This window comes from Gekko japonicus, unplaced genomic scaffold (assembly GCF_001447785.1).
Source record: "Gekko japonicus isolate JY-2015 unplaced genomic scaffold, Gekko_japonicus_V1.1 scaffold531, whole genome shotgun sequence".
In the NCBI taxonomy this organism is placed as follows: Eukaryota; Metazoa; Chordata; class Lepidosauria; order Squamata; family Gekkonidae; genus Gekko; species Gekko japonicus.
In genome coordinates, this window is record NW_015162494.1 from 151,554 (window position 1) to 163,206 (window position 11,653).

The 11,653-nt window shown below is 39.4% G+C and overlaps 1 protein-coding gene across 2 annotated transcripts in view; it reads left to right on the forward strand.

The window, feature by feature from the left end:
• The window catches only part of TMEM55A (transmembrane protein 55A), a 43,935-nt gene extending 42,310 nt beyond the window's left edge, over window positions 1-1,625 (forward strand). For both annotated transcript variants that reach the window (XM_015406065.1, XM_015406066.1), the window contains one exon: window positions 1,368-1,625. In XM_015406065.1, the coding sequence (XP_015261551.1) occupies window positions 1,368-1,511 (144 nt within the window). In that variant the 3' untranslated portion in view covers window positions 1,512-1,625. The remainder of the gene's footprint in view (window positions 1-1,367) is intronic.
• Window positions 1,626-11,653: the final 10,028 nt, after the last annotated feature.

Genomic DNA, 11,653 nt, shown 5'->3' on the forward strand with positions numbered 1-11,653 from the left:
CCTGCTTCCTTCTCTCAGCCAGTCTACTTTTTTTCCATCCCCCCCATCTTCAATTATATTTATTATTTACTTACTTAATTTATATCCCACCTTCCTTCACAATGGGGACCCAAAGCAGCTTACTCCCTTTTCCCACCCTCCATTTTATCCTCACAACAACCCTGTGATTATTATATTAGGCTGACTGGCCCAAGATCACCCAGTGAGCTTCCAAAGAAGACTAGGGATCTGAACTGGGGTCTCCCAGATCTTAGTATGAAACCCTAACCACTACGCAACACTGGCCTTTGTGGGGTGGCTGCTGCTGCACAGTAGCAGGCAGCCAGGCCTGGGTGCAAGTTGAGTGGTTGCAAGTCACATAGTGGCAGCTGTTGGACCTAGCTCCAGTGAGCCATCTCCTCAAAGCCAAAATAGCCCTGGAAAGGGCCCTGCCTCTCCCCCGTGCCTTATACTGACACAACGAAGGCTTAAACTGGCAGTACAGTGGTAGATGCTAGAAACGGCCACTGAGTACCTTTGTTTGTTAAACCCACAGGTGTGCTTCTATTATTTGGAGGGATTCCCCGCCCCCCGGTGTGTTTTAGATTTTTCTGCAAACCTTGAGGCTTGTCTTGACTTGTAAAAAAGGTCTGTTTGTTCCTGCCTCTTGTCTCTAGATTTAAGTGGCCACAAACTTGGCCACTTTGAGAATTATATATATTTTGATGTAATAAATGTATTACAGCAATAAATGTAAAGGGTATAATAAAGTTTTTAAAAAATTAATACCCATATTTACCCATTTATCACACAGCCCCAAATAAGTTTAGTTTCACTGGGGCTATTGTTTATTGGTGCACCTTGTAAAGAACTGGTCTACACTGAACACACTGATTTTTTTTCTTTTCATAAACCAGAATACTGTAATTGTTTCTCCACCATAGAAAAGCATGTTCTGGAGTGTAGAATGACCTAGATAGCAGCAGTTTCTGGTCCAAATTAGACAATACTGTGTTCCTGAGTCCACCACTTGGCTCTTGAAAAAAGCATGGGAGTGAAGACAGGAGCCCATCATCTCTCCCTGCACCATAGTCCCCTGCAGTATTTTTAAGAATTGTTTTTTTTTTTACAAAGAGATCTAAAATGGTGCTGTACCCTCGTTGTGGACTTGGGATGTGGTATCATATAGTTTGGTCCTCATAAGGCAGGACTGTCCCTGTGTGGCCAAAGTGAGTTTGTGCACTGATGTGTTGTACATAGACCAAATGCTCCATGCCAATTATTTTTCATTTTTATATGAATCTTAATTTATATAAAACATCTGACATCTTAAAATCAAAATATTAATTATTTGTGCTTTTCTTGTTCTTTTCCTTCTTTTTATATAGGTCGGTACACAAGATTTTGCCAGAAATTTTCATGCCACATATGTTTCTTGGGCTATTGCTTATCTCTTAGGCTTGGTCTGCCTAATTCGAGCTTGTTATTGGGGAGCCATAAAAGTCAGTTATCCAGAACACAGTTTTGCATAGTCTTCTTAATGGTAGCTTATAGAAAGCGGGAATCTCTAGAATTCTGATAATATGAGCAAAATAATTTAAACTTTTTCCTTTAACATTTCCATTCTGTTACAAGTAGTTTAAAGACTGGGCATCCTTTAAGAACAAATGTTAATTGCACTACATTATATGCAAATCATTTGTTTTGCTGCTAGATTCCCAAGCTCTGAATACTAAAGCTTTTGTTTACATAATCATACATCTGTCTTAAAAGTACTGCTGTATTGAACTCCATCCTACAGTATTCTTTTTCTGTATAAAACATTGGTCTGTGCCATTTGGGTATATGTATGCAAAAGCAAGAAGTGTTTATAAGTGTTTCTACAACTGCTTCACATTTGTAAGTACACTTTAAAAACAATCAAAGTGGCTTGCTTTAAAATTTAAGCAATAAGCATCTTGCTTGGACTGCTTACCGTAACTTTTGCTTAAGATCAGAGTGGCTTTACTGAGTGTGCATCATTTTTGAGGAGTGGAGCTTTTGTTAGATATCATTTGTAAACACCGTATGCTTTCAGATTTCCAGGTCAAGAGATGCAATATTTTGGTAGACTTTTAAAAGTTCTTTTATCCACAATTAAAATTCACACTGGGTATTTTTTTTCTTTCTTTGAAGGACCCTGGGACTTAATATTTTTTACCTTTTTACAGGAAAATCCTTAAAGCCATGATTGGATTTATGGAACAGTTATTTGTATGAGTTCCTTTACAGGGTCTATGTAAGGGAAGTATTTGATATGACTTGTTTTATAAATGTAGTTGACTATAGGGTGATGTAGGATTACCTCTTGCTGTTTGGATCATGGGTTATTTCCCCTAATGGGAGAATAATTCTCTGTTCACTGCAAAGGGAGATATTATAGCTTTACACTAATTGATATGAAATGGAATAGAGTAAACAGTTACTCTAATCATTCCATCAATGTATAACTGGTCAGTATAATACTGATAACTAGTCAGATGGTAAATGTAATTTTCATGAAGCCTGTTCATAAGAAAATAAGGGGACCAGTTATTGCACTGCCCAAGTTTTATGTGAAGTTTTTCTAAATTCTGAAGGAACACCCTGAGCTCTTTAGATACAGTAGTCGTTAGATAATGGGGGTCAAGAGGGTAGATTAATGTGGCTGTTCCAGGGTTGTATATAGTATTTTAAATTACCTGTATTCCTTTTGGGGGCAAAGCAATGCTTGGATGAGAACTTGGAGCACAATAAATATCCTTCAAACTGTACATTAAAGTCTTTGTATAATGTTCAATGTATGAAAGCAGTAGCTCAGGATTATCATGTACCTTTTAAAATACACTAATAAAGATTATTATTCAAAGCTAATGATTCTGGTGTCTCTTCTCAGTGAACTGCTGAACTTTGCGTGGAGATTTCAAAGGCATTTGTGGACCAATACCAAGTATCTTAGTGCTGGTAAATACTTGGGTCCATCTCCTGGTTTTCAAAGGGTACAATGTATCCATTATTATGATAAAGTGGGTTATTGGGCAATCCCTTGAGCAGAGTATGTTTCACTTCTTTTTTTAATAATAAATTGGACCCAAGAGTATCCTTGCACCAGAATAAGGGATTCAACTTCATTGAATTATTAATCTTAGAGAAGACTTTTTGGATCTCCTCATAATTAGATGCATATTTCCCAACCTTGGGGAAAGTGGTGAATTTCTACCACTATACTGGGGGAGGAAGTACAATACCACTGAATGCATATTTGTAACTTTCTAACAAACTGGGGTTAAACTGTGGCTACCAAATGCATGAGGCCTGTTACTAATTTTCCCCCATCACAGTACTGCATCCAAAAATGCAGTTCTGTAATTGGAAAAGACTTATTTTTTGCATAGATTGGTTCATTATCAGGTTGATAGTGGGGTGAAAATTGTTGAATGCCTGGTGCAATATACGCAGGGCTTCTTTGCCATGTATCCATATATGAAGAAGTGTGCATACAACACTAAAGTTTATACCCAGAATTACACTTTTTTGGTTTTAAAGGTGCCGCTGGACTCAAAAATTTGTTCTGTTGCTTAAGAGCAACATGGCTATCCACCTGAATTATACTAGTATGTTTTTATTTCAGGCTATAAAACTGGTGATACGAAAACCAAAAAGACCTGTGACAATGTGACGCTTAATAATTTACTTTAAAGAATCAAAATTCTACAATAAATGTACAATAATATACAGAATAGAAAACTGAAGGTGGTCTCCGGAATGTCTTGCCGTCTCGATGGTTGATCTTCTTCTGAACAAAGATGTGAGACAAATACTGTCTCTCAATGATTCATTTCCTCTGGTGACGTTTCAAAGATATCAGTGATGATTTTCAACATTCATAATAGCTATAGTATCTAGTAGAGCCTTCCGTGGGCTAATGGTATTGTAATGCCCACGGAAGGCTCTACTTTATTTAGTCAAATAAAAGATGTTCTATTAGTTATGGCATCACTACATCAAACAGGTTTAAACATACATATTCAGTTGTTACAAAGGTCCTCTCGTACTACTGGAAGGGCGGAATCAAGTGAGGAATCTTAAAACTCTTTGTATGTCTTGATGCAGCACTTACCTTAGGTGTTTAGTAAGTAAAGCTTTATACATTTGAGGCCTATTCCACACAATATTAGACTGCTCCATAGCCCTACTTTCACACAGCATTCACTGCATACAGTTAAGTCATCTTATCATACATGTATATGTATATCCTATCTGATGTGATTCCAACCGTGCATGCAAAATGCTGAGAAAAGAACAAGCATCACCATCAACCTTGGGGCTTAACATTAAACTATACAACACTAGAACAAATAGTTGTAAGTCAGTCTTGTAAGGCAGTGTAACCTTAAGCAAAAGTTGTATTTTATGGCAAACATAATGGATTTCATCCTGTTCAAAAATCCTTCAAATATCACAGAATTCTACTTTCAGAAAACAAAAAGGGAATTCCTTTTCTATGGGAAAATACGTATCAATACTGACTGCATTTTCAAAATTATTTGTGAAAGCAGACTATCACTGTGAAGAAAATATTGGCTCAGTCATTGTTACTGTGGTTAGCCGTAATTGAAAGTGTATGTAAAAGGTAACAGAAGTCTAGACCTATTACTGTTGGAGGCATTAATGACTCCGAGGGGCACAAAGGCCATACAATTACTTGAAAAATTAGTATTGGGAACCGCTGAACCAAGTTGACAGTGGCATACTGATCATAAAAGAAAGATGTGAATGGCTTAGTAAGTAGCAGGTCAATTTGGCTTGACAGGCACATGCAAAGCATATTCATTTCAATTAAATAAAGCTGATTCTGGCAGAACAACAAATCAAACTGAGGAAGAGACAATCCATTTTACTGCTATACCCATCTGTCCTTCCTTAGTTCTGTTCTCTTCCTTGTTCCCTGTCTTCCATTGGCAAATTGATTTGAATAATCCCACCCCACCCACCTGAACCTAAAGGGTATCTTTTTCATATCGGGATGAAAATTATTATATTATGACAGGGTGCTAGAACAGCTGTCTCATAAGCCTGCTTCAGTTAGCTTATTTATCTCTTTCTAGACAATGAAGATCTTGCTCAATTAACTCCAGCCACACCTAACAAAAGTAACATTTTATTAGTTCATTTTTTTCCCTGCACAGCTTTTAATTAAGTCAGTCTTGTATTCCCTACTCCAGAAAATAGGCACTTAAAAGGTGCTTTTTTTCTCATAATGTACCAATTTTAAATATTGCTTTAAAACCTACATAATGTACTTCAAAATGCACATTAAAGATATTATACAAAGGAAGTTTCAGTTGTTTGGTTTTAATTTGGTGCCCAAATGAAGTATGAAAACACAGTAACCATGGCATTATTTAGAATGGTATGAATAACTTAGACATTGAGAATGCCAAAACTATAATTTCTAAAAATAACACCTGTACAAATATACTTTTTGATGATAGTCTTAACTTCATGTATTTAGGCAAACTACAGCAAACCAGGGGAAAACCCAAAAAACTAAAGCATTATATCATAAACAACACCACTATTTACCTGAAGGAAAGATATGAATGTAAGGCCTACTGGTCTTCCAAGAATCAAGTGTAACAGAAGTGACTGACCTAGTTTCTGGTCTATGGAGGCAAAGCTATATGACAAGCTGGTGGTGGTCGCTCACTACTTCTCTCCGCTTACCTGTAGCAGTGTCCACATTAGCCAAAAGATGAACGGGAAATAACTGCCTAAAACGTTGTTTATAGAACATCTAACAAATGTATTTTACACGGCCTATCTGGGCTTTATCTAGTCTATTGTCCGCCTATGGCCAGTAAAAAGTAAGAAGTTGGAGTAAATGCTGAAGCAAGTGTATGGGGGCAATTTAGAGGGAGATGCTGGTTCTCAAGACTGACCTAGTTTCTGGTCTATGGAGGGCAAAGCTATATGACAAGCTGGTGGTGGTCGCTCACTACTTCTCTCCGCTTACCTGTAGCAGTGCCCACATTAGCCAAAAGATGAACTGGAAATAACTGCCTAAAACGTTGTTTATAGAACATCTAACAAATGTATTTTACACGGCCTATCTGGGCTTTATCTAGTCCATTGTCCGCCTATGGCCAGTAAAAAGTAAGAAGTTGGAGTAAATGCTGAAGCAAGTGTATGGGGGCAATTTAGAGGGAGATGCTGGTTCATGAATGATAGCAGAATAAGTGGTGGAACTGGATGGAGAGGTCTTGAATTAAAAAACAGGGAGCAATGATGGAAATACATGGGAGGAAGCTCTCGCTAGTCATATTTCATAGGATTTCATAAAACAACATAGGCAGATGGGAACAGATTCCAGGTTTAGGTACAGATTTATATATATTGTACACTGCCCTGAGCCATGCTTCAAGGAATGGGCAGTATAAAAATTGAATTTAATAAATAAAAAATAAATAGAATTTAGACTGACTTACTCAGAAATTAAAACACAGTTTTAGACTGATGATGGCTGAAGACCATTACTTGATTTACCATTACAATTTTGATTTCTGCAGAACTGTCAGGGAGATGACTTCATTAGCCTTGCTTTTTTTTGCATAAATAACAGCGTGATACGAAATCCTTCCAAGTGATCCTGTATTGTGTGTACAACTCATGATTAATTTTTTTGTACTTTTATTGTTACATAACACCTTACTGAAAAGTTTAATCTCTGAACCACACTTAGTAGCTGTTTTTCTGTACCATCAAAGTTTGCTGAATAAATGAGGCTCAGAGCCTTTTTTAGTTAGTTCATTCAAATATTTGCTATATCAGCATATTACTCAGATCTACATATAGAAGTAACCCATGAAAACTGAGAAAGGGAGAATACTGTAAGCCACTTTGGGTCCCCGATGATGAGGAAATAGGGTATTAATGAAATAAAAGATTTATGAAAGTTAATGGCCAAAAAAGCACAACCAAAACCAGTGTCCATTTCTTGAACCATCATTTTATTGCAAATCATTAAATACTGCATATCAGTTTGCTTTATAATTTAAGTAGCACAATTCAGACATTTGACTGACATTTTACAGCAAGGGTATCTTTCCTGGCATCCACTAAGTGTTTTTTAAAAGCTGTTGGGGACAAGTGGTGCTTTTGCCCAGCAAGGCTTCTGACTGACCACTGGAGATTTGGTAGCCTGTGTGGATTTTTAAAAACATTGTTTTGGCAAAAGCTACCACTACAGTACAAGGGACTTCACTGTGTGACTGAAGGCAAGCTCTAGCAACCATTTTGTGGCTGGCTGCACCTTTTGCAGCAGCCATTCTGTGACTGTGCCCACTACCCTATATCAGAATTCCAAAGGTGTCCACAGGCTCAAAAAAGGTCGAAGGATCCTGATTTACAGGTTTCTATAAACTACTTAGGGGTCTGCAAGTTCAGCTGCACAAAACACACCTATAATTGTTTACTAGCTCTAAGCATGTATAGTCCTACTATTTCATGGCCATGAGGAATGCACAGAGTAAAGGTTCTGTAATTATTACTCAGTTCCATCATCATTTTAAATTAAACCTACCTTTTCTTCTCTGAAAACACTTCCCAATACCCTCCCAGCACCTGCAAAAGGAAGAATCTTTGCTGGAGAATGACAAAAATACTGGGATGGTGATGTGCAATCTGCTCCTAAATATGTTTGCTCAGAAATTCTACACCATTCAGAGGATTAGAGACTTCATCTACTAATATAATTGCTCCAGTGTCTTTGGAGTAATTACAGTGTATCTTGTGACTATCTTATCTAAGTTGGTATACTAAATTGGTCTCTGCCATGCTTTTCACTTCATTTACCTTTTTATTTGATTTAGTACCCTGGTAATGATTGTGCTGCACTATTTTTTCATCTTATAAGCAACTGCAAACTTTAAAAAAATCTATACAGCAGTGGTACTCATTTAGTGGCTCAGGAGTCACACATGGCTCTTTGATATGCTGCCTGTGGCTCTTCCCAATGTAACACCCACCCCATATCCCAGGAAAGTGAGCAAGGTCATTGTCCAGTATGGTTTTGTAGTGAGCAAGTGGTTCCCACCTTAAAACAGCAGCTGCTGGAGGAACTCGATAATGGGTAAGCTGTGAGCTTCATTCCAGGGTGGTTGGGCCTGTCCTCTCCAACATCTCCTCTCCTTCTCAGCACTGGGGCAACCACTGGGTGGAGAGTAAGCTGACTACAGAGAAAAGAGAATAAAAATACCATAGCAGCCCTAGTGGTGGTTTTTCTCCTCTTTTCCCACAGCCATCTTGCACTCAATCAAGCACCTTGGCAATCTCACTCTTACGTGACCTGTTCTGCCTCATTATGAGAGTGGGAGGCAGAAAGGGAATTGTTTCCCCTAACTCCAGATACACAAGAGCTGGCAAGGATTCAATAACAGTGGAGAGAGAAAGCTCTACATTCCAGTAATTTTAAAGGTTATGGTTGCATACAATATTAATAATAATATATTATAGTATTCAGGTGGGTAGCCATGATGGTCTGAAGCAGCAGAACAAAATTTGCGTCAGGTGGCACCTTTAAGACCTACAAAGCTTTATTCAAGGTATGACCTTTTGTGCACACAAAAGCTTATACCTTGAATAAAATAGTCTAAAAATGTTAAGCTTTACATACCCTCCTTACGGGACAAGCTGCACATTCAGGTTTTTAAAGGGTTCCTTGGATCGAACTCAAGTTTCCCACAGTGACACAGCAGGAGGAAATGCTTTAAAAAAATTAAGGAGAACATAAATGGGGTTAGAATGTCACCATAGCAAAAGCATGTCAGCAAAGAAGAAGGTGCAGAACTGGCCAACTGGATGTCGACGTTAAGCGTAGAAGACAGCAGCTCGGAAGGGGAGGTGAAGGGCGAGGAAGAAGGAGGAGCGTCGGGTTATAACCTGAGAGATAAAAGTGGGAAGAGCTATAAAACTTAAAAACTGCTATCTCTCTCTTTTAAGTGGATTTTACTCGGGAAGAATAAACTGATATCAGCTACCAGAAGGACAATACTAACTTACTAATTTCCTGGTTAACACTATTGAAAGAAAAGAAGAAGCCTTGGTGAAGAAGAAAATTGTGGATTCTCTGATTTGATTATAAAAAGGTTTAACAGATTAACATATTACTAATACCACTCATTCTTTTCTTGGTCCCTCTTTATACCCTTCCTTATTTCTAACTTTTAGCGAAATATCTCCCCTTTTTAGGGGAGCGAATAAAGCTTATCCCAAAAAAAAAGAAAAAAAGAATGTCACCATAGCGAAGTGGAAGGTCCTGGGCAGCATCGAAACAGTGCTGGGGGGAGTTATTTCCCCATTTTTGATGCAGTAGCTGTAGTTCAAAGGTACTCTTTTACAATTGTATCTAGCATATTGCTTCTTAAAGATAAACTTTCCCCCCTGAAATCTGGTCTCCACATCCAAGCCTCATGCTTGAGGACCACCTTTACCAAAGCATAAACTAGACACAGGAGATGCCTGCCTAGTGCATACAAATCTAATCACAGGAAATTCAGATCTTTTAAAGAGTGTCTGATCTCACGATAACAAAGTTTGAGTTCAGTGACACTTTTAAGTCCAACAAAGTTTTACTCAAGGTATAAGCTTTCATGTGCAAGGACACTTCTTCACATACAATGAACACTAAATCAGCATACAGCATAATGAAGATATTTAACAAATTCAAGGACCAAACAGGAATAACAAGTTGAGTTTATATTGTTATCATTTGTTTGGGTTTAACGGGGGAGGGGGGAGAACATAGGGAAAGGAACAAATATGCCAAAATTGGAGATTGATGGGCAGATGTATCCTTGTGGAACGCTGAGAGTAATTAACGGAGACCCTACCGTTATGCTCCATCTATCTCCCCTCAAGCATGGAGGGAACCTCACCTGTAATATAATTTGGAATGATAAATTGTAATGTATTTCTTTGGTCTGGGGACAGAGGAGAACCTCACATGTAATATAATTTGGAATGATAGATTGTAATGTATTGTCTGGGGAAAGAGGAGAACTTTACAAAGCCAATCGCCCCTCTTCAAAGAAGAAGTTGCTGTAAGGTACAGGGAAATACTGCTCCCTTAGGGGAAAAATACACTTACAGAAGCGCATCTATGTATGGTCTTTTTGTAAAAGTACAGGGAAATACTGCTTCCCTTAGGGGAAAAATACACTTACAGAAGATACAAAGAGTTTTGAAAACAAAAGCAACCTTCTGTGTTACGTTGGAAGGAAACCCTTAAAGAGCTCCTACTATTCAGAATATATAGCAACTTGATGGACTAAACATGATAGTATAAGGAAGGTTGATTTGCAGAAAAAAATTTACAAACTACAAGGGCTACAGGAAAACGGTCCTTATTCCAGAAGTTGTCCAGTTATTTCATTTGCAACGGCTTTTAAACCGTTCCTCAGTCGGGCATCAACACCCTGACTCTGTTGTCTGTTCGGGATCCACAAGCCGGCTGGTCCGCGTGGCACGTACTACAACGTGTACCTACGACACGCCAGCTACCAATGCCGAGAAAAGACTTCTCATGAGAGACTTCTCTTCCTCCTCTCTCTGTCCAGTTCATTCTGAGATGCCCATTCCTTACCGGGCGAGACGAAGAGGACGGAAGATTACAAAGACCTTCGCTTTCTTTCCCTTTACCTGAGGACTCTCACACGGTCGGGGAGCATCGGCGGCGCGTAACCCGCGCCCGAAGAGACTATTCAGCGCGTGCTGACTTCTGAGCGCTCTCCAGGGCTCGCGTGACAGTTGAGCGGTTAAACAAGTGGGGATGGTTCCGGCCTAGGCCCCGCCCCCTCTGTTTTATTTTCGAAGTGTGAAGGCGGCGGCGGCCGCTAAGTTCCCTGAAACTGATCCTATGATGCTGGTAGGTACGCAGTGTCGACGGAGGAGGCTCTCGGACTGCGCCTTAACGGCGGTTTTGGCGCGTGCCCTCCTCAGCCCTTTGTGATGGTCCCCGTGTGTGAGGAGGTGTTGCGCATGCGCGCTCGCTTTCCAAGGCAAGTGTGAGGGAAACTGTCGTGCGGCGTGATCCTGGAGATCCCCGGAGTTTTTGAGGGCTCCGAAGATTGTGCTTTAATTTCTTTCTACGGACCTAGACAGCGTCGATCATTTGTTGTTTTGATTTCTCCTTTAGCGAGTCGTCAATTAACTCTTGTGGGACGTATATCGAAAGCGGATTCCCCCGTTTTGAACGCCGGCTACTAGTCTCTTGCCTGCACGCTGCAATTCGACTGGTTGCGGGGGAGTGATCTAAATCCAGTGAATCCCTGTTGGTGGTCCTGTCTGAGGCATGACTGACGTGCATTCAAGGCCATTGCTATCAACTCGGTAATAGACTGAGATTAGAATGACTGTTCACGTGTAACTTTCTATTACTCTATACCTCGTCGGAGTTCCTGATGAGTGTCCGTGTTAAGAGACTTTGCATTCCTACGCTGTGCCCTGTTTGGGAGCGTGAGAGCGCTGTTTGGAACTGGCTCCATCTGAAAGTGTGGTGTTGGAAAGTCCGTTTCAAAAACCATTTTAAGAGGTCTTAGTTTTTGAAAGGACGTTGAGGGATAATAGCATAGCCCTATATGTCAGTCTGTCTATTTAG